Source organism: Corylus avellana, chromosome 11, assembly GCF_965113065.1.
Source record: "Corylus avellana chromosome 11, dhCorAvel1.hap1.2, whole genome shotgun sequence".
Classification (NCBI taxonomy): Eukaryota; Viridiplantae; Streptophyta; class Magnoliopsida; order Fagales; family Betulaceae; genus Corylus; species Corylus avellana.
The window spans coordinates 322544-343590 of NC_142500.1; the positions used below are offsets into that span (position 1 = coordinate 322544).

The 21047-nt window shown below is 36.2% G+C and overlaps 2 protein-coding genes across 2 annotated transcripts; one reads left to right on the forward strand and one right to left on the reverse strand.

Moving 5' to 3' along the window:
• Positions 1-5879: 5879 nt before the first annotated feature.
• Positions 5880-15113, forward strand: ARF19 (auxin response factor 19). Its single transcript, XM_059577498.2, has 13 exons — positions 5880-6706; positions 8183-8295; positions 8402-8497; positions 8584-8640; positions 8753-8908; positions 9019-9103; positions 9294-9384; positions 9460-9624; positions 9729-9924; positions 10397-10535; positions 11621-13554; positions 14031-14221; positions 14311-15113. Exons 1-13 carry the CDS (start codon positions 6664-6666, stop codon positions 14486-14488), a joined length of 3444 nt encoding a protein of 1147 aa, XP_059433481.2. The 5' UTR covers positions 5880-6663; the 3' UTR covers positions 14489-15113.
• A 748-nt stretch (positions 15114-15861) lies between these two features.
• On the reverse strand, positions 15862-18127 carry CPN20 (chaperonin 20). The gene is made up of 6 exons (XM_059576193.2): positions 18011-18127; positions 17668-17861; positions 16978-17157; positions 16747-16902; positions 16311-16388; positions 15862-16164 (listed from the first exon to the last, which is right to left on the reverse strand). The coding sequence occupies exons 2-6, from the start codon at positions 17851-17853 to the stop codon at positions 15991-15993; spliced, it is 774 nt and encodes a 257-aa protein (XP_059432176.1). The 5' UTR covers positions 17854-17861; positions 18011-18127; the 3' UTR covers positions 15862-15990.
• Between the last annotated feature and the right edge of the window lie 2920 nt (positions 18128-21047).

The window sequence follows — 21047 nt, forward strand, 5'->3', positions numbered from 1 at the left end:
CTTTATTTCTTCAATTTTTAAATCTCGAGTGTTATTGATTGTTTCCTGAGACTTGACATGATTATTATTCATATATTTTTAATTTTCATCATAGTTTATACAACACAGTATTAAAAACATAAATGACGAAAATAATCTTATACGTATTCATTCAGTATTTATATAATAAACTGATAAAAAAAAAAAAAAAAATCTTTTCCCTAAAATTACCTCTATATAGTAGTTTTTTTAAATGAAAATGACATGTATTGAAGGAAATTCGTGTCTCTTTGTTTAATCAATTGCGCATTTGAATTTTCATAATAAGTTGTTGCGTAACAAACAGCCCCAAATGGATTTCCTTTAAAGTGGGGTGATCAATCTGAAATATTGATAACGTAATGGGTGTCATGAAAGATATTTTAGGGTTCTTAGAAGATGCATTGGCATGCGGTAATTAGTAATGGCAGACACTCTTTCCGGACATATTTAACGCAACAAAGAGAAAGTTGAACTCCGAAATGACAAATTGCGCGCATTGGCCATGATCATCCTCAACGTGGTTTCAAAATCGTATGACTAAGTGTTAGTTATGTCTCGTCTCCTTTGCTTGGTTTGATGGCGTAACGTACGTTTGTAGTTCTTCCCGCTTCGATAAGTAATTAATTTACGTGTCATCTTGCCCTTTCTCCATCGAAATTGTTGCTAATTAAACTCATCCTTATTCTGCTTAAATGGAAGCAGGGGGTTTCAACCCTAAAGTAGAATTAGAAAAGGTGTCATTTATTTAAATTTACACCATTACATTCTCGCTTGAGCCAACCTTCTACGGAGGTTGCACGAGATTTTTATCCCGCGATTTGTCGCAACCATCTTGTAATTAAGGGTCGTGGGAGATTTTTGCCTCTTGCAAAATCGCATGTCCACACTTCAATTCATAGGCTCTCCTTATTTGCACTCAAGATCATCTCTAAAACCATGCGGCAAAAAATAATAATAATAATAATAATAATAATAATCTAATTATATATAGGCCTTCAATAACATTTTTCGCTTATGTTTTTCATTCTATATTGAAATGAAGATAGTTTATTTTATAACTTTAATTAAATTTTATTATAACATTCAACGATGTAATACGGAGGGACGATGATCCTATTGTGCACAAAAGAACTATATATATATATAAGATTGAAGAATAGTGGAGAGGATCCTATTCCTGTGCAGGCTGTGCACAATCAACCACAAAAGGAGTATGCATATATGTCTTCCTAATTATGAGCTTTTAATTAAGATTTAAGAACGCTGGTAGAGGATTAATAAAAACCCATTGGAATAGGTGTAATTGAATATCTGGCCAAAATTATAAATAGAGAGAGCTACGGCACGTTACACATTTCAATGTCCACATACATTGTCACTTCATGAGTGTGGTGGGGCCTATTAACTCAGACTGTTTTAGAGTCTTCAGCTAGACATAGTAAAAGCTATTTTTGGGATCCCAGTTTGATTATATTGTGATTTGCAGTCAGACGAATTCATTGCAGAAACGTACGACTCTCTCTAATATTCAAAAACTTATGCTAACAAATATACATATATTTATTTATTTATATATATCTATATCTATATATAATGAAAAGTAAATAAAAGGTACGTACTCCGTACAAGGTTGGGTCAGAACTCAGAAGAGAAGAGAAGGGCAGTGGCCAACCGGGGAATCCATGATAGCCAGCCACTCAAATTGATTTTATTTGATTAAAGAAATTAAAAACGAAATTGAAAGTATTTAATTTGAAACCAAAATGAAACCCCACATTCTGGTCAGAGTTGGAGGTAGTTGGCCCGACAAAAGCTGTATTACTTCACATGCTTGGCTGGGCTTTCCCGTGGGACTTCTCTCAGCTCCTCTATCTGCAGTTTTCTTCAAAAACTCCTCGATCTATTGTGGTCTCCAAAATTTCACTTATTTGCCTGATTTTTCTCTCTGAAATATTCCATGGTACATATATTTTGGTCTTGAAATGTTTCACTTGTTACCATCACGGATGATAGGTGACAGCTTGAATCATTTATTCATTTTAAGTAGTAAAAGTTTTCCTCTGTCACCCTTTACATTGGCAGCTTACTAGTCATGAATACCTTCCTATGATTTATACTTCATAACAGGATCATAGTTCTTATCTTTCTCGTCAACTGCCAAAAAAACTTACCAGCAGCTAAAAGACGCGATAAAACAGTAATAAACACCGAGAAAATATTTTCAGTGATTTTTCATCTAAGAAGGATAGCAAAATCCTTGGACATTTGCATATAAGAACAAAAACCCGTGGCAAGCAACCTAAGTCCTTGTCACTTTTGCTAACTTGGTAGGATTTTTTTTCTTTTTTTTTTTTGAGAGCTATCAAAGTGAGGGGAATTCATTTGTGTTCTTCAAGAGCATATATACCTCTTGCTCTTGAGGAGGTACCCCAAGCATTTTTCTAATCCAACATTAGGATTGTTACGATTGTTTGGGACGATGCAATTTAGTGAAAAGTAAATAAACAAACGAGAGAAAATAAAATATAAAAAACATACATGATTCAACAATATGTCTATACCAATAAGAGAGAGTAGCTAATTTTATTACGCCAAAGAATAATAAGTTAGGTTACAACTTATATTAACCGTCTCCGGTTAAAATTCTAACCTAATACATTGAAATTTCCTATATACCTTACTATATATGCTCTGTTCCGCCCACGTGGCCTTTATGCCAGAGAATTACAAAGTGATCATGCAGAATATGAACCTTAATCTCTAACCGATCGATGATATATATATATAAAGGCATCAATTAGTTTTGGGTGACTAGTGGTTACCAAGCTCACAGAATTGAATGATAAATATTATTCTAAACGATTGGTAGCAAATAATGTATTTATTTATCTACGTTATTAATTTATTCTTGGGTTTGGAGGAAAAGGAATATAAGGTGGGGGGTGGGGTCCTACAGCATCATAGACGCTCAAAATCAGGATCTTCATATTGTCCAGATTAATCGTCACGCACCATGACTTTCTGCGGAAAAACATAGAGTGGTATATTAATAAAATGGAAATTAATTAATTAATAACAAAAAAAGTTTTAGTTTAATTGCAGTATAATGATGTCTGAAGCAGGAATCACCGAACCTGTGACATGTGAATATCTCCTGCTTTTGCGGCTAGTGGCCTTTCTAACGTGTATATAAAAATTCTTCTTTCTTTTTCCATTCTTCTTTATTTGGGCTGCCTTTTTCATGAGTCAAGAATCAAATATTATTAGTTTATTGACATTAAAGATAAAGTGGTTGTTTTTTTTTTTATTATTATTGGAGGGCTGGGGTGGGGTAAGGCTAGGGATTGGGATTTGAGAGAATCGAGTTTCACTATGCTCGATCTTTTTGTGCCTTCAAAGCTATCTTATTTTACAAGAAAGAAACATAATATGTAGAACATTTTTTAAAGGTAAGCATGAGACTTTATTAATTACACGTCTCGCTATGTTAAATTATTGTTTTTCTTAAAAGTTTAAATTTATGATTAATTTAATTATTTAATTAATATTTTTATTATGACTTAATAAGGAAAGTCCAACATATGAAATATTTAATTAAAATTAAAGGTAAAAGTGAAAACAAGAGAATTTGATGAACTTATTCTAAAAACTTAAATCGATAGAAAATGAATAGTTAAATTGTTGTAAAAGAAATGTCATACATTAAGTAATTAGTGGATCTCATGCCTCACTAGCGCTCCGTTCCCCCCGACGGACTCTCCTCTATTGGAACTGCTGTGTTTGTGGAGTGGTTGTATTTCTTTTGTTGTTTTATTGTTATTTATCTGTTTTTTCTTTTGTGTTCTGATGTGCTCTTTGTTTTTTATGGTTTGCTATCTCCCAGTTCTTATGCGGTTTTATCTAGCAGCATAGACTTTTGTAGTTGGTGTTCGTTCTTCATCAACGACTCATTTCCAGTTTTTGGCAATACCTCTTTTGTAATAACCATTTCACTATGGTTGTTGTCGTTACTTTTTAGGGCTATTCATCGAGTCCTTTTACTAGTTGTTAGTTGTTACCGCCTTGTGCGACTCTTAAAAAGGATTTGCTCATTTATGGTTCTTTTGAAATCATGAATGAAACCATTACTTACTATTTGTTTATATGTTTGTACTGTCTTTTTCTTTTGGGTTTTGTTATTGAGGTGCTCACCCTTTTATAGTTATTTGATTTGTTGTAACCCATTTCATATATTTGAATAAAAGTAATAATAATAATAATTAGTAGAACAAAATTAATAGTGTCAAATTTTTTAAGAAACTAAAAGAACGTAAAGTAATAGATAGGGCATGCGATTAGTGGAGAGAGTGTACGCCAAACAAGACTCAAGTCAATAAAGCTAACTTTAGTTAAAGTGATTTTGATGATTCCCCTAATCCTATACTCCAATTAATAAAACAATAGATAATCACTGAAATCGTGTTTTCCTCGAGAAAAAGATGTGGTTCGGTGGGTTCAATTTCAAATACAGCCAAAAAAACATAAAATTATTTTCAAATAGAAATTTCTTTTAAATTAAGTTAGACAATTTTTTTTTTTTCAATTCTATTTATTAAAAGCATATAATTCTCAATAAAATAAACAAAATAATTTTTTGTTTATTTCAATTTAATAAAATAAACAAAATAAATTTTTGTATTTTAATTTAATAAAATAAACAAAATAATAGACAAATTAAATTACCAAGGTCGCTAAGCATGGATGTTTTTGCCTTCAAGGATAATGTATAATTTTAAAAAATAAAATAAAAAAAATTAAAGGATTCAAGCAATTTTTTAAAAAAATTAATTTATTAAATTAATATTTCTCTTCGAAAAAATGATTTTTATTTTTTATTTTTTCATTATTATTATTTTTTTTATAAATAGTAGTCAATTTTTTTTTTTTTTTTTTTTGAGATAGTAAATAGTAGTCTATTTAAACCAATTTGAACGAAAACTTTTTACATTATCCTTGGAGTCAACCAGCAAGAAACTTCCCCCACTACCAAAAATTTACCGTTTATCCAAACGAAGAATCTCGCGCGTACTCCTGCGTATGACATTGACATTACTCTCATAATGAAAAAGCAAATGTCAATTATTAAAGGTTAGGGTCAATAAGTTTAATATATTTATGTTATATTTTCTTACAAATTTAATAGATCAACTATTAGATTTGTGGAATTTATTATTGACTTATGTAGGGTCTATCGTCTACATAAGTCCATAAATTTAATGGATAATTTGTAAGATGAGATAGACAAAATATGAAAAAAAAAAAAAAAAAAAAAAGTTGACTCAAAGCATTTATCTATTGAAAAATATAATATTTTAGAAAGAGTTTTATTTTTGTTTAACATAATTTTTTAAGTATTTTTTAAATTTCTTAACGTAATTTTAACAGATTTTTAATCATTTATAATTATTATTTATTTTGGTATCGGTTAATGGAATTGCCACAAACATTTTGGTTTTTAACATTATTCTTTAAATTACTGTTTATGCGGATAAGAATCAATAAATTTAATAATTTAATTAATATTTTAACAAATTTGAGTTCAATATATGAAATATTTAATCCAGATAAAAAGTAAATGACTAAATGATGGAGGCATGGTTGAAAACCATAAATTTTACTATGATACATGGGTTGTTTTGAAATTTTAAATTTATAAAAAAAAAAAATTATAATTAATTTAACTATTTAATTAATATTGTAATGGAAAAATAGAGTGAAACTTTGGTAAAATTTTACTACTAGTGGTAATTTTTAAGTATTAACCGTGCCTGACTTGCTTCAGCGTGTTTCATATTCATGTCGGCTTGTTCACATAAAAGAAAGCTGTCTTTGCTTAGCTTTGCTTTGCTTTTTGTTCGGTCTCTGATTTCTTCGGCGACAACTCAGGTTCCCTCCACCTTGACCTTCTCCAGCTCGGACCCCAATATACTACACACCCTTTCTCTTCCTTTCCATTTCTCAGCTTGCCGTCCATTTTTCACCGCCGGTAACTTATTCGGTCACCGCCACGTTCGGTGACACTCTAACCCCAGTTGTTTGCAGACGATTTCTGGTTCCTGAGCTTGGGGAATTTGGATTCCGAGGTGGGATTGAATTGGAATTGGAATCTCTTTGTCATAGTTCTTTATTTTCCGCAGTTGCTGATTCGAATCTTCAGCTGCAGAAAATCTGATTTGTAGGTTCTTTAGGGGAGTTTATTCTGGGAATTCAAAGTTATTATCAGTGAGCTTTGAGCTGTGGGTGCGAATTCTCTCCAATTTTTGAGCTCTCTCTCTCTCTCTTTACCTAAGAGAAATAGGTGGAAAGAGTCACTTTTTCTCTGCTGGGTTTCTTTAAGCTGGGGAAGCTGCATAGTTAAATGCTTCGGGAGATAGCTAGTAGTGGCTTCTGTTTTGCAGTAGGGAGATGGGGTTTGATTGCTAGGATTCAATGTGAATAGGGCGGACTTTGTATCGGGCATAGAAGGAGATTCTTAAAGTCCCTTTTGGTAATTGGGCAATGGGTTTCAACTAGAACTGTTTGAATGGTGTATATCTTAGTGGAACTGAGCAGGTGATTGAATTTCTTCTTCATATTTCAATTGGCTCCTTCACATCTGTCAGAATGAAGGCTCCCCCAAATGCGTTTCTGCCAAATTCTGGAGAAGGTCTACTTACTTGATTCCACTTCTATGGTTTCAATTTGTTACTATATATATATATATATATTTTATGTTATAGCTGTTTGTTTGAATTTTTCTCCTTGGAAATTCTTGTGCGGTTTAAACTGATTTTGATGCTTCAGTGTTATTCTCAGCATGTAAGGTTTATATAAGAGTAGATTTTTCGCTATGGTCCTATGGAGTAATGGATTCTTGTGGTGGAGTTTTCTTTTGTCTTGCTCTTATAAAAACAAAAACAAAAAAACAAAAACCAAGATTATCTGATGCTGCAAGCATGAACTGTATACAAATGGACTCCAGGTTGTTGTGAATACCCTGTGTCCGGATTTCGATCGTGAATTCCAGGGTTTCTCTTGGACAACACCCCCCCCCCCCCCCCCCCCCTCTTCAAGTTCTTTAATTGCTGAATTAACACTGAAGATTTTTCATATTTTTAATTTATTCAATTTTGGTTCTATTACGTCTGTATTTTTTAAGTTCACCATATAGCTTAAACCATTTTATTTTAATTGTTTTGTAGAACGTATAAAATGTGATGATATTTAGGTTGATCTCCCTCTCTGCCTCTCTGTTTAGATGTGCCTTTGAACAACTTAATGTGAAATGATTACCAAATTTCAAAATATGTTGTTGATGATTTGCTGTGACAAGCTGGGAAAATGTAGAAGCATGACTTCGAAACATAAAAACGTTTCCCTTTATTTGGAATGCAGAGTTCTGATCACCTGTGAGTACTAAAGCCACTGAGAGATCATTACATAGTAGAAAACTGATTTTCTATTCTGTATTTTTTTTTTCCTTCATTTGCTAGCATTTTCCTTTGGCGTATCAGTAACCAGATAAATCAAAATGAAGGTCCTACAACAATGGCAACAAAGAAAACAAGCAGGCTATTACGAGACCCTTTGGCTCTCACTGATATTAAAGATTATTTGTTAATACAATAAATACTTTTCAATATTTACGTCTTTGAGTCAACTATAATTTTAAGTATTTAATTGCAAAAACCAGAACCTGTTATCTTTGTGGTTTAGCAATTATGAGGCCTTCCTCAGTGTTTTTGTTTGATCCCAGTTATTGGAATACTCTCTCCTAAAAATTTATGAGAGCATGGAATTAGTTTGGCTGCGCCCCCACAACTATCTTAATATCAGGGTCTTGCAGTAATGATTGTAATGGGAAAGTGTGAAACAATTTGTCTAACCCTTGAGCTTAATAGCAGCTTTTTAGCCCCTGCCTTAGGTAACAATTTCTCCTACAGTTCTCTAACCCTTGTGCGTTTTTGCAAATCTAAATGAGTTGTTTAATTAATTTCCATATCTGAAATTTGAAATTCTTTTATCTAAGTTTCATAGGAAATAAAATTAGTATGAACTATTTGAGCAATTGACATTTATAGTTCTCTCACGATTTCTGAGGTTTTGTATGATGGTGATAACATTTTGTTTGGATTGAGAACAGGGGAGAGGAAGAGTATTAATTCAGAGTTGTGGCATGCTTGTGCGGGACCTCTGGTTTCTTTGCCTCCAGTTGGAAGTCTCGTAGTTTACTTTCCTCAAGGCCACAGTGAGCAAGTATGCCACTTTTTTCCCCCTTTCTCCCTCTTTTATTTCTATTGGAAATGCAACAATTTTGGGATTCTGGATTTTGATGGAGGTTTCTGGCCACTGACTTTTTCAGGTTGCAGCGTCAATGCAAAAGGAGACTGATTTCATACCCAACTACCCTAATCTTCCTCCAAAGCTGATTTGCATGCTTCATAATGTCACATTGCATGTATGAGAGTATCCACAGTAAGACTATTGTTTTAAATTAGTGAAATCTTATTGGATTCTTATGCATGTGTCTACATTTTGAATCAGGCTGATCCTGAAACTGATGAGGTTTATGCACAGATGACCCTTCAACCCGTAAACAAAGTAGGTCAGCTATTCAATTTGAAAATTATAATATCCATATTGGCACACTTCTCTTTTCACATGTAATCATGTGTGCATATATAGAACATTGTTTGAAATGGCTGTTCTACAGTATGACAAGGAAGCATTACTGGCATCTGATTTGGGCCTCAAGCAAAGCAGACAACCTTCTGAGTTCTTCTGCAAAACTCTTACAGCTAGTGATACCAGCACACATGGTGGATTTTCAGTACCTCGTCGAGCAGCTGAGAAGATCTTTCCACCTCTAGTTCGTACCAGTTTTTGAAATTTTAATTTGTGATTTCCATTAGAGAATTCCATCTTGTACATTCAGTATCTATCTGTCTCTCTAAGTGATCGCCATTTTTTTTAAAATAGGATTTTTCAATGCAACCCCCAGCTCAGGAGTTAGGAGCTAGAGACTTGCATGACAATTCGTGGACGTTCAGGCATATTTATCGCGGTATGGATCCTTTCAACACATTCATCCTCTCCCTTTTTCCCTCTCATTATGCTGCTTATTTGTAATCTATTAATGTTTTCTTCTAGATTGTTTGTTCCAAACGAAGAATTTGCATTGGATATTTGTATGGGTTGGATTATTGAAGGCAGGTATAATAATACATTAAAATTGCATAGTGCTTTAATTGCAGGCCAACCAAAAAGGCACCTGCTGACTACAGGTTGGAGTGTCTTTGTTAGCACAAAAAGACTCTTTGCTGGAGATTCTGTTCTTTTTATAAGGTATAAAACAGAGACGTAATAAGCTAGATTATTTTCCCTTCCATTACTAAGCTGAAATAATCCTGTTCTGTGTAGAGATGAAAAATCCCAGCTTCTTCTGGGCATAAAGCGTGCGAATAGACAGCAGCCAGCTCTCTCTTCATCAGTCATATCCAGTGATAGCATGCATATTGGAATTCTTGCTGCTGCAGCTCATGCTGCTGCAAATAACAGTCCATTTACTATATTTTACAACCCAAGGTACTGCTGTAAGAGTTTTTAAGTTGTCATTATTATTATGTGATAAATACAATTTTATAATTTTTCAATGACAGGTTCTGACAAAATACATTTAATTCTGACAGGGCCAGCCCTTCTGAGTTTGTGATTCCCTTAGCCAAGTATAATAAAGCAATGTATACCCAAGTTTCACTTGGCATGCGATTTAGAATGATGTTTGAGACTGAGGAGTCAGGAGTACGCAGATACATGGGTACAATTACTGGTATCAGTGATTTGGATACTTTGCGATGGAAAAATTCACAGTGGCGCAATCTTCAGGTATTCTTTAGCATATGTAAGTTGGTTTTTAATAGAATCCATGGCACCTGTTAACAAGCAATAATATGTTACGGTGTTGTGCCTTCTAGGGAGTGTATTCACTACTTATTTTCTTAGGAATTAGCTTTGTAGTTGCAACATGCATTTAGTAGGTGTAGATAATCTATATAAGGCATTTCAGGATGTTTCCAAGTTATATGGACTTGGCAACAAGGTAATTTCTTTACCCGGCCTAGTTCTTTAAATATATGCTAGTGTTGGGGGTTAAGTCGTAGTCCGTCATGCTGCTTAATTTTAGACCTCTAGAGTGCATTGTGGTTTTAAATGTCAATCATTCTGGGTCCATTTAAGGGTGTACCCCTCCATGCCATTGAAATAGCTCTTTAGTTGGTATGTTGAAGTCAAAATTTGTGGGCATTGTTAACTTTCTGTATCAGCTGACCTAGTTGATCAATGTTCACATTTTTTACAGGTTGGATGGGATGAATCAACAGCTGGTGAACGACCAAGCCGAGTTTCGATCTGGGAAGTTGAACCTGTTGTAACTCCTTTCTACATATGTCCACCTCCATTTTTCAGACCTAAGTTTCCCAGACAGCCAGGGATGCCAGGTAAACTGTACCCCCACCCTTCCTTCTAAAAGTGGCGTTACAGTGTGTGGAAGGTGGATTACCTTTGAGAAATATGATTTCATGCCTAATACAGAAATTGTAAACAAAGTAGTTCTTGTAAATGAGCAATGCATCTAAGAGCTGTATTAGGCACCTTAATAAAATGGTTAAAGAAACTTGGTCATTCTGGATCTAACATGATGGAAGGGATGAATTTTGGTTTGGATGTGAGTTATTTTTTATGAAATTTTTAAGAACCGAATTTATGTTGCTTTGTTCATCATTATTGCAAATTGGTACCCTAATCATCCTCGGTGCTAAACATGGTACTTAAAATTAACTTATAGTAACAACATGAGATTCTCTCTCTCTCTCTCTCTCTTCCCCTCCACCGCCACCCCCACCCCCACCCCGTCCCCCATCCCCCTGGGGGGTGGAAAAAATCGGTTTTTCTTTGGCTCAATTAAAAGTTGGACTGTGTATATGGTGTGTGTGTGGATCTGTTTAGTTTCAAAATTGTTTTAGAATCTCTCCAAGAACAATGAACTACTACCTGCCTTCTGAAAATCGTGGGTTATTAGGCTTATATAGGTTAGGTGAAAACTAAATTTTAAAAGCTAAGTCGGCCTACAATTAAAACTGTATGCAGCCGTTACGATCAATTTAAGTTTGATCGAACTTTAGGGTTTCAATTTCGATCGAACAAACTACAATCGAAGCTCTCGGATTTTTGTATGGAAACATGATACACACTTCAATTGAATGAACTTCAATCGAACTTGCAATCAAACCTTTATGAAATTTGTATGTGAACTGTTTGCATCACTTCAATTGATCCAATGCGACCGAAGTCTTCAAATCTTCAATTCCTGCTTTTCTTAAACCCCATTTTATACTGATTCAACCCTAAACCAAAACCTAAAGTAATAGAACCCTGACCACATGTTTTGACACCTAACTTGTCAACATTGAACTTAACAGTCTGCAAACTCAAAGGACTATCACTTGGCAAAATCACTTAACAGTTTGCAAAACCTCCCCTGCCATATGTTCCATAATTGTAATCTTTGGAAGTGCTTTTACAGATGATGAGTCTGACATAGAGAATGCTTTCAAGAGAGCCATGCCCTGGCTTGGCGATGAATTTGGCATGAAGGATGCCCCTGGCTCAATCTTTCCTGGTTTGAGTTTGATGCAGTGGATGAGCAGGCAGCAAAATAATCAGTTTTCAGCTGCTCAATCTGGATTTTTCCCATCCATGGTTTCTTCAACTGCCCTGCACAATAACCTTAATGCTGATGATCCATCTAAATTATTGAGTTTTCAAGCCCCTGTCATGTCTTCACCAAGTCTCCAGTTTAACAAAGCCAATCCACAAAACCAAGTCAGTCAATTGCAACAGCCTCCTGTCACATGGCCCCAACAGCAGCACCTCCAGCAATTATTGCAGAATCCTACTAACCAACAGCAGCTGCAGCAACATCAGCAACATCAGCAACAGCAGGAACTACAACAGCTGCCACAGCAGCAGCAAGTGCAGCAACAGCTGCCACAGCAGCAGCAACTACTGCAACAGCAGCCTCATCAGCAACTACAGCAACAGCAGCCTCATCAGCAACTACAGCAACAGCAGCCGCATCAGCAACTACATCAACAGCAGCCCCAACAGCAACGGCAGCAACAACTGCAACAGCAACAGATATGTCATCCGGGTCTTGTAAATAATGGTGGTGTTGCTCCTAACCAGATCCCAAGTCAGAGTTTGCAGCAACCAGTTCTATACTCTCAGCTTCAACAACAGCAAATACTGACAGGCAATACCCAATCTCAGCAGAGTATCCACTCTAACGGTAAAAGTTCATTGCAGTTGACATCTCTACCTCAAGACTCACAGTTTCAGCAACAAATTGAACCGCAAGCAAGTCTCTTACAAAGGCACCAGCAGCAGGCGCAATTGCAACAGTCCCCACTGCAGTATTTGCAGTTGCAACAGAGCCTGTCACAGAGAGCACAGCAGCAGCCACAAGTGCAACAGTTGTCACAGCAAGGCCTTCCGGAGCAACAACTTCAGTTACAGTTGCTACAGAAATTGCAACAGCAACAACAGCAGCAGCAATTGCTCTCCCCACCAAGCTCACTTTTGCAGCCTCAGCTGCTACACCAACAGCAGCCCAATCAGCAAAATCAGCAAGTACAACAACTTCCTTCGTCTCAACATCCACAGCAACAGCTAAGCAGCAATAGCTTCTCAACAGAGAAGCTTCTCAATGGTAATAGCTTCTCAACTTCTGCACTGATGCAATCTCAACAGATTCATGTGAACCAGCCCCAGAGCCAGCAGAAGCCACTTACAGCAATCGGAGCCCATTCTGGTCTTACAGAAGGAGATGCTCCTTCTTGTTCAACCTCACCTTCTACTAATAATTGCCAGGTTCCCCCATCCAACCTCCTGAACAGAAACCAACAAGGACAAGCCATATTACTGGGGGATTCATTGGTTGAGCCTGCAAGTAATCTGATTCAGGAGATGCAGTGCAAATCTGATATACAGATCAAACACGAGTTGCCCTGCTCAAAAGGACCAGACCAGCTAAAATATAAAAGTACCATCACGGATCAGTTGGAAGCATCCTCTTCTGGAACATCATATTGTCTGGATGCTGGTACCATCCAGCAGAACTTCTCAATCCCCACCTTTGGTCTAGATGGTGATGTCCAATCGCATCCTCGGAACAATCTCCCATTTGCAGCTAATGTTGACGGATTGGCGCCTGACACTTTGTTGTCAAGGGGGTTCGACTCTCAAAAAGATCTTCAGAACTTACTTGCTAATTATGGTGGTACTCCAAGAGATATTGACGCAGAGTTGTCCACTGCTGGGATCAGCTCTCAGTCATTTGGGGTGCCAAACATGCCTTTCAAGCCTGGATGTTCAAGTGATGTTGCTATCAACGACACTGGAGTTTTGAGCGGCGGATTGTGGGCTAACCAGAATCAACGAATGCGAACATATACAAAGGTTTATTGATTTACTTATTCTCTTTGCTTTAGAAATGCTTTACAAAGCAAGGTAGATTTTACTCTTTTAACTTTAGCATTGGTTAGGTGCAACAATATATTCTGCAAGTCAGTGCAGCCTTATTACCAAAAAGAGTCTCTGTTGATACCCAACTGTGCTAGCCTTCATTCAAAGTGGATCTGCATGCTTCATTACGTTTCCTGAGTGTACGAGTCTCCAGAGTTATTTGAAATAATGCAATCTTATGCAGAAAGATGTTCTGCTTTTAAAGTCAAATATCACTGTGTGTCTGCTAAAATTGAGCTCTTATGCATGTTTCAGTGAAAGCATGTGATGCAGTTGCCATTTACTGTCTATAGCAATTATTACTTTACCTATTTTGAGTGGGAATGAGTGCTTTAGATTAGAACTTCAAATACACACGGCACAGTTTCAATGACATTCTCTAAATGCCTAATAATGCTTTATTCTTGAAGGTTCAAAAGCGTGGCTCTGTGGGGAGATGTATTGATGTAACACGTTACAAAGGGTATGATGAGCTCAGGCGCGATCTTGCCCGTATGTTCGGAATTGAAGGGCAGCTAGAAGATCCACAACGGAATGAATGGAAACTTGTTTATGTGGATCATGAGAATGATATTCTTCTTGTTGGTGACGATCCTTGGGAGTAAGTTCAGCACCCCATGTACACTTTAGTTGCTTCATTTTGATTTTCCAGTTTATTTTTTTACTAGTCATTCTCTAATTGCCCTTCAGGGAGTTCGTAAGTTGTGTTCAGAGCATAAAGATATTATCATCTGCTGAAGTACAGCAGATGAGTTTAGACGGAGATCTAGGCAATGTCCCTGTCCCAAATCAAGCCTGTAGTGGGACTGACAGTGGTAATAATGCATGGAGGTATGATGATAACTCTGCTGCCTCATTTAATCGATAAGGGTTCTCAAGAATGCGTTAAGAATGCGGTTTTCTGGCACGGATCATGGTTTGTTTAAGATTTTATCTGAGAATCTAGTTGGCTTCTCCCAGCTCTAACAGGAGATGTGGAGGGAGCCTATTCCCTCTCCCCCCCATAAAATATAAGTAGTTACTTGGTAACAGAACAACATTGCTATCGAGCCCTGGAATGATGTCATTGATTCTTACCATATAAAAAAAAAAAAAAAAAAAAAAAAAAAAAAAAACACCAAGTTCTACAGGGGAAGCTTTTCGTAAATGCTGGTGCTGACCTTGAGCTCAAGCCGACATTCATCCAATGCTTGATCCTTGCACCTGCTTTTGTAGCTACTGTTAGCTTGAAGGGGCGATATTTTTCGGCAAGATGCATCAAGAAAAAGCAGATGAGATGTATAATATGATCCTTAACCCTTTCTTAACTAATTTGACATTCACTTTAGTGGCTATTTGTATATTGCTAAGACAGACAAATGCGCAACAGAATGTGCAGTAGCTGTAGTATGACTTCCGACCAGACATATTATGCACCATGTATGGTGCCATTTGTAAGTTTTGTAACCCGTGCTTGCTATTTCCCACGAGATAATTACTGGGCAGTTTCATCATCGCGGAAGAAATTCACATTACAATTATGTTCTCTTTCAACAATGCAAATAATGCTATCTCAGTGAGATTTTAGTGTTAAGAAACTTAACCATATGTATATAATTTATTTTTTTTCTTTTCTAATTTCCATGTGTATAAGTTATTTGTGGAGGAATTATGATTCTCTTTATTCGTTCCAACTAGAGAAGTAGACAAAACTGCTGACAGAATGAAAATCACTTGCGATCGAATGGGGAGAACAAGGAATACGCCAAGTAGGCAAATAAGAGAAATACAGTTTGAACAGAACTCATCATCCTCTCGCAACCACCAACCCTGCACGGCTGCACCTCATCATACACAACATCAAGTCCTCCGATTAATAAAATGCTTGCCCGGGGCTGTTGAACCATGCAGGAAACGTGATTGCAATGCGAAAAGGGAAGGTTTTCCAACAGTTTTTGGGTGAATTGAATTAACCCCCACACGCAGTAAATTTTTTCTCATGGATAGTCTAGTCCTCAAGTTTGAAACCTGTACTCAATATACACGAGGTTTTCTAATCGTTTTTGGACCACGAAAATTTATGAGTTCAATGGGCTTAAAAGTCCTCCAAACAGATGTTTTACTAAGATTATGAGGGAAGAAATTTCGAGTGGATGAGGAATTAGGTTGGATGTAATACAAAATATGGTTATAAACTCACTTGCAGGATGGATTTATTCACTATCAGATGAACCTGCGATGTTTCAATGAACTTGTATTGACTATGCAAAGAACTGAAAATACTGAAATTAACATACTCTCAAGGTACGGTTACATTCAAAATCCAAATGCCTTGAGGCACTTTCGCCTTAAAATTCCGGGGTACATGTCAAGCACATGATTAATCGAGACCTAAGAAAGAACAGCCATAACATCTGAAGCCCTCAAAGCAATGTACTCGGAACCGTCTTTGCCCTTAAAGTCATTCCCAGCATACTTGGAGTACATAACTGTGCTCCCAGGGGTAATGGATAACGGTTTCGTGTTGCCTTCATCATCTAGAGGACCAGGCCCAACAGCAATCACCTACCACATACAATGCAGAATACACATCAAGTATCGATCTCACAGGCTACACACCAAAAGCTCTACTAATATAATCCATCCTATTTTAAGTATTCAGGTAATGCCTGGGATAAAGAAAACAAAGCTTAAGGTGCTATAACGCTCACCGTGCCAATGGAAGGTTTCTCCTTGGTTGCCTCTGTCAGCAACAAACCTCCAGAAGTCTTTTCCTCAGCCTCAGCAACCTGCAGTCAGAGTTCAAACACACAAGGTAAAACACCAAGATTACCTTTATCTTCTTAGCGACCCCCACGACAAACCAGAAAAAAGAGTAACTGATGCGTAATGCAAAATCAAAGAAAGAAACCCTCAAGCACAGCTACCTACTTGTGCGAACTAAGTCTACGGGTGAAAACCTAATTACACCCATTTCCAAGATTTATTTCCAGAGCATGCTAAAGGCAGCAGCACATTGACAACACCCTAAGTATTAGATATATACTTGTGTGAACACGTGATTTATGCTTGGCTGTACACCGTGATATATATACTTGATGAAAATACGTGCGAGAGTAACAAACATTAAAGGGGCAACAAACAAACCTTGATTAGAACTCTATCGTTCAAAGGTTTGAGATCCTTGACATCATCTGTTTCAAGAATACCGACGATATCATCATCCTTCAGAATAAGATGCTTTGAGCCATTGAACTCCAGCTCAGTCCCAGCGTACTTGGAATACACAACTTGGGTGCCAGTCTGTACAAGCAATTGGTGAAGGAAAAGAGAAGGAAGAATTGGAAGCTAAAAAGATGTAGTATAAGAAAAAGTTACCTTCACACTGAGGTCCACTTTGGTCTTCCCAACAGTCTTACCCTCTCCAATAGCAACCACCTCGCCTCCTTGAGGCTTTGTTTGAGAAGTTGTTGGAAGTAAGATTCCACCATCGGTCTTTTCTTCTGCAGTTTTGATCTTCACCAACACTCTGTCACCCAAAGGCTTAAGCGAAGTGTACTGCAGAAATAGGAACAGAACACTACAATGTCAGATAAGCCACAAATAGCATGAATGGTATAAACACTTCAATTTGTCAGATTGTCTGTAACAAATGCTGTGCATGTATGGCAACCACAGTTTGATCATAATACAAGGGTCTCCTAACCAAGCCCAGGAAATAGCATAAATTAAAATGACTTATCTTTCTAAAATTTGCCCGTAGAATTGAAGATAACTAAACTCGATTAAGAAAAATAATTTTTTATCAAACAAAAACTCAATAAATCACATTGCATCAACTCCAACCCTTCAATGACATATTCAAACCAATATCCATAACCCAAATTATAAGGGAAATCTATCCCAGAAAACCCAAACCAGCCACATACCAGTACGTTATTCACAACAAGCAAAACCCCACATACCACATAATAACAATCTTTGAATCAAGCACCCAATACCGAACACTCTCATCACTAAGCAAAAATAACACAAATCAGGCAGAAATGGGTGAGTTAAATCCACTACCTTGGGAGTGACCACGGTTGCGGCTTTGACAACCAGACCATTAAACGACCTCTGAGTGAGACCAGCCCCTACTCTCAAGTGCCCCGCTGAAGCACCAAACTTCACAGCCTCCAAAGGCCGAAGCCCCTGAAACGACGCCAAGCTCCTAGTCGAGATCGACGATGCTGTCAGCTGAGCTGTAGCCATTTCTGGGTCTACTCTCACCGAAAAAAAAGAAAAAAAAAAAAAGAAATTGAGAATCAGACTATTAAGCCAGAATTTGACAGAATTTCAAAATTACACAAACACAGCGACACAAAGCATAGGATTCAAAACGAGAAAAGTGAAGGGCTTATCTTCGTACCTTTTTAGGATAGAATGAAAAGAAGAAATGAGTGAGTTTTGTTTTGCAGTTTGGACGCCTGGAGAGGATAAAACCCTAGCGAGTTTAGGAGAGGGGTTTTATCAGAAGATAAAAGACTCTTCTAGAATTTTGGTGTAAGAGGTTTGCTGCAGACGCTGTAACTCACGCGCTCCTTGCACTCAGTCTTGATACCCCGAGTAAACGGGTGGGTCATGGGCGGGCGGGTAAAGGTTTTATAAAGTTTATGTCTTGTGAAAAACTGCCGATCTATTATGTCAGATTCAAGTTATTTCGAAACATGAATATATAATTATATAGTATTAATAGGATCTTAATTCGTTAATTTTGTATTTAGCTCATGTCAAATGCTTCGGCTGTGTAAAAAATTAACAGCCCTACTCATACCCAATCCCTTAAATACTCAAATCTCAAGATTTTATCTAAATTTTTTATACTAGAGATTCTAAGGTTTTGATGATTTTTAATAATAATTTATATTTTTCTATCTTAATATTCTATCATGTCTAGAAAATCATTAATTATCATTTTATTTAAAATATTTTGATCCTATTTTTTAGATATATTTTCTATTAGTTTGTTGAAGCGTATATTTTGATAATAAACAAAATTTTATTATTACTTTTAAAGAAAAAGTAATAATAAAAATTGGGTAGTAATATATTGCACGCTAGGTAAATTTTTTTTTAAAAAAAAAAATAATAAAAATAATAAAACAATTTTTTTTGCTCGGCGTGCAGTATATCACTACCCACAAAAATTATATATATTTTTATCCCCGGAGGTTTGCTGACTTTTCTCTTGGACTCGGGTGAGCCAGGACCTCTCTCTCTCTCTCCTCCTCTGAGGTTTGTTCCATTTTAATTTTCTTTCTTTTCTTCTTGTTTTTTCAATAGAAATTTAATTTCCTGTAAGGGCTAATGGGGCACCCGTAGAAGACGACCAACCCGCCCGATTTAAACTAGTATCATTAACCATTGTATTTAATATTTATACCCACGCGCTGTAGAGGGCCGAGATACGGCCTTACCAAATCCCAACAAACCAACGAACACATGGACCGTAGAGGATTCTGGAACACAACATAGTGATTAGTGGGTGCATTTAGATGCCATGGGCCGTAGAAGCCCAGCTCTGTATAGGGAAATTCAGGGAAGTATACGTTGTTAGACCTTGAATCAAATTTCTTCGTCAGACTACAAGTCGTTTGTGCGTGGACAAGATATTCACGGAAGCATTTTTGCTGCTACTCTTACGTACTGGGTTAATCTTTCGTACAAATTTCTCGGTTTGATGTAAATTATATTAATAAAAAGTTTCTATTGGAAGAAGATGCTGCTAAATATGGTAAACAACGTATCTCGTGTTAACGTTGTTGTTGTTTTTTTTTTTTTTTTACATTTTCATGTAAAGAGAGTAAAAGGAAGAGAGAAAATTTGATCTAATGATCTCTACTTTATAAGATGTAATTTCTAGCTGATTGAACTTATCCATCGAAAACTCTTGTTAACATTGTTTGATCACCCGAAACAGTGACATTGGCCAATTAGGACTGCAAACTTAATTAATTAATTAGTTGTACCTACCTTAAACATGGTTATTTTGTCCGTACATTAATTGTCAAAGAGTCGCCGAGGTTAAGGTGCTGTTGAAATATGAATTCAACGGTTTGAGTTGCTGGTTTCATAATTCAACGCTTCAAAAGAATATATATATATAATAACAGATAGATTAGCAAAGAGAATGTACACAAAACGCGTTAACTGTATCGGGAAATCAAAGTCGACTAATGCTTTTCTTATAAATTCGACGAGAAACATGGAAAATGAAGAAGAAAAAAAATTGGACTGATCATTTGACCGTCGGCTTATTATACGCAATTAAAAAATGAGCAATTAGCATGCATGAAGAAAGTGAAAATGAGGCAAAAAGTAGTACACCTCTACCAGCTGGGCGTCAATTCTGAATCAAAGAATAAGATTCAAATATATATATATTGTAGATTCTTTCGATGGGAACACACGAGTGGGGGTGGGGGTTGTCACTTGTCATCATGTGTAGGGGGAGGTGTAGACTGTGTAGTAAACGCTAGGATGGCCGGCCAAATGTATTTAGGAGCCTTAGAAACAAGGACGGAGGGTCAGTCCCCCCAAATGACAAAATTTTTTTTTTTTTTTTTTTTGGCTAATGGCCCCTACCCATTAAATTTTTTCAGCCATGGCCTTGCCCTCTCAAGGCGTGCTTCGTCCTTGTTTAGACAAAACTTTAAAATTGAACCTTATTTTTTTAATATTTAAATATTAATTAAATAATATTTATTTCAATATGGCAGGGGATTGCACTTAGTGATTTTTTGTTTGAGACTAAAATTACCATTTTGCCCTTCTTCATTGTTCTCTATACTTAAATTAAGCAGACTTATTTTTGTCTTTCAGCATTTTCGTAGATTAACCATTTTAACCTTTTTGAAATGTGAAAAGTTGAACATTTTAACCTTTTGTGAGGAGCTGAATTTCTGCAAAATAACCACAACGGACAAATCTACTGAATTCTCAATTTTTTTTTTTCCTTCTTATTTTATAGAGGGCCTCGATATTATAAACAAATAATATTATTTTTTTTTTAAAAAAAACATGTTGACTGATGAGGGCCTCGTAGCCGTTGTGCAGAAGGCCTCCATATTATATATATATATATATATATATATATATATATATATAGTTTTTTAAAAGCATGTTAAGGCATTAAGAAAGCATGTTGATGGCCTTAATGCAAATTTTTTTTTGACTTTATTAAAAAAATATTTTAGACCTTAAAAAAAATTCTTTTAAGCCTTAAAAGCTATGTTTGCGAACAGGCCGGGCCGGCACTGTAGCTGGAACGGCACTGTTCCAGCTACAGTGCCAGCAGCAAAAATTGACTTTTTGCTCTTTTTTTTTTTAAAAAAAATAAAGCAAAATATTAAAAAAAAAAAAAAGAAAAAATGAGGAGAAAGGGGTGGTGTTCCAGCCACCCCTTG

Bases quoted from the DNA above. Each gene is read 5' to 3' on its own strand.
- ARF19 (XM_059577498.2), top strand. From the start codon at position 6,664: ATGAAGGCTCCCCCAAATGCGTTTCTGCCAAATTCTGGAGAAG. The intron at 8,498-8,583 runs GTATGAGAGTAT...ATTTTGAATCAG, and splicing joins TTCATAATGTCACATTGCAT to GCTGATCCTGAAACTGATGA. The intron at 9,925-10,396 runs GTATTCTTTAGC...CATTTTTTACAG, and splicing joins CACAGTGGCGCAATCTTCAG to GTTGGATGGGATGAATCAAC.
- CPN20 (XM_059576193.2), bottom strand. From the start codon at position 17,853: ATGGCTACAGCTCAGCTGACAGCATCGTCGATCTCGACTAGGAGCTTG. The intron at 17,158-17,667 runs GTAGTGGATTTA...CTATTTCTGCAG, and splicing joins CAACCGTGGTCACTCCCAAG to TACACTTCGCTTAAGCCTTT. The intron at 16,903-16,977 runs GTAACTTTTTCT...TTGCTTGTACAG, and splicing joins AAGTGGACCTCAGTGTGAAG to ACTGGCACCCAAGTTGTGTA.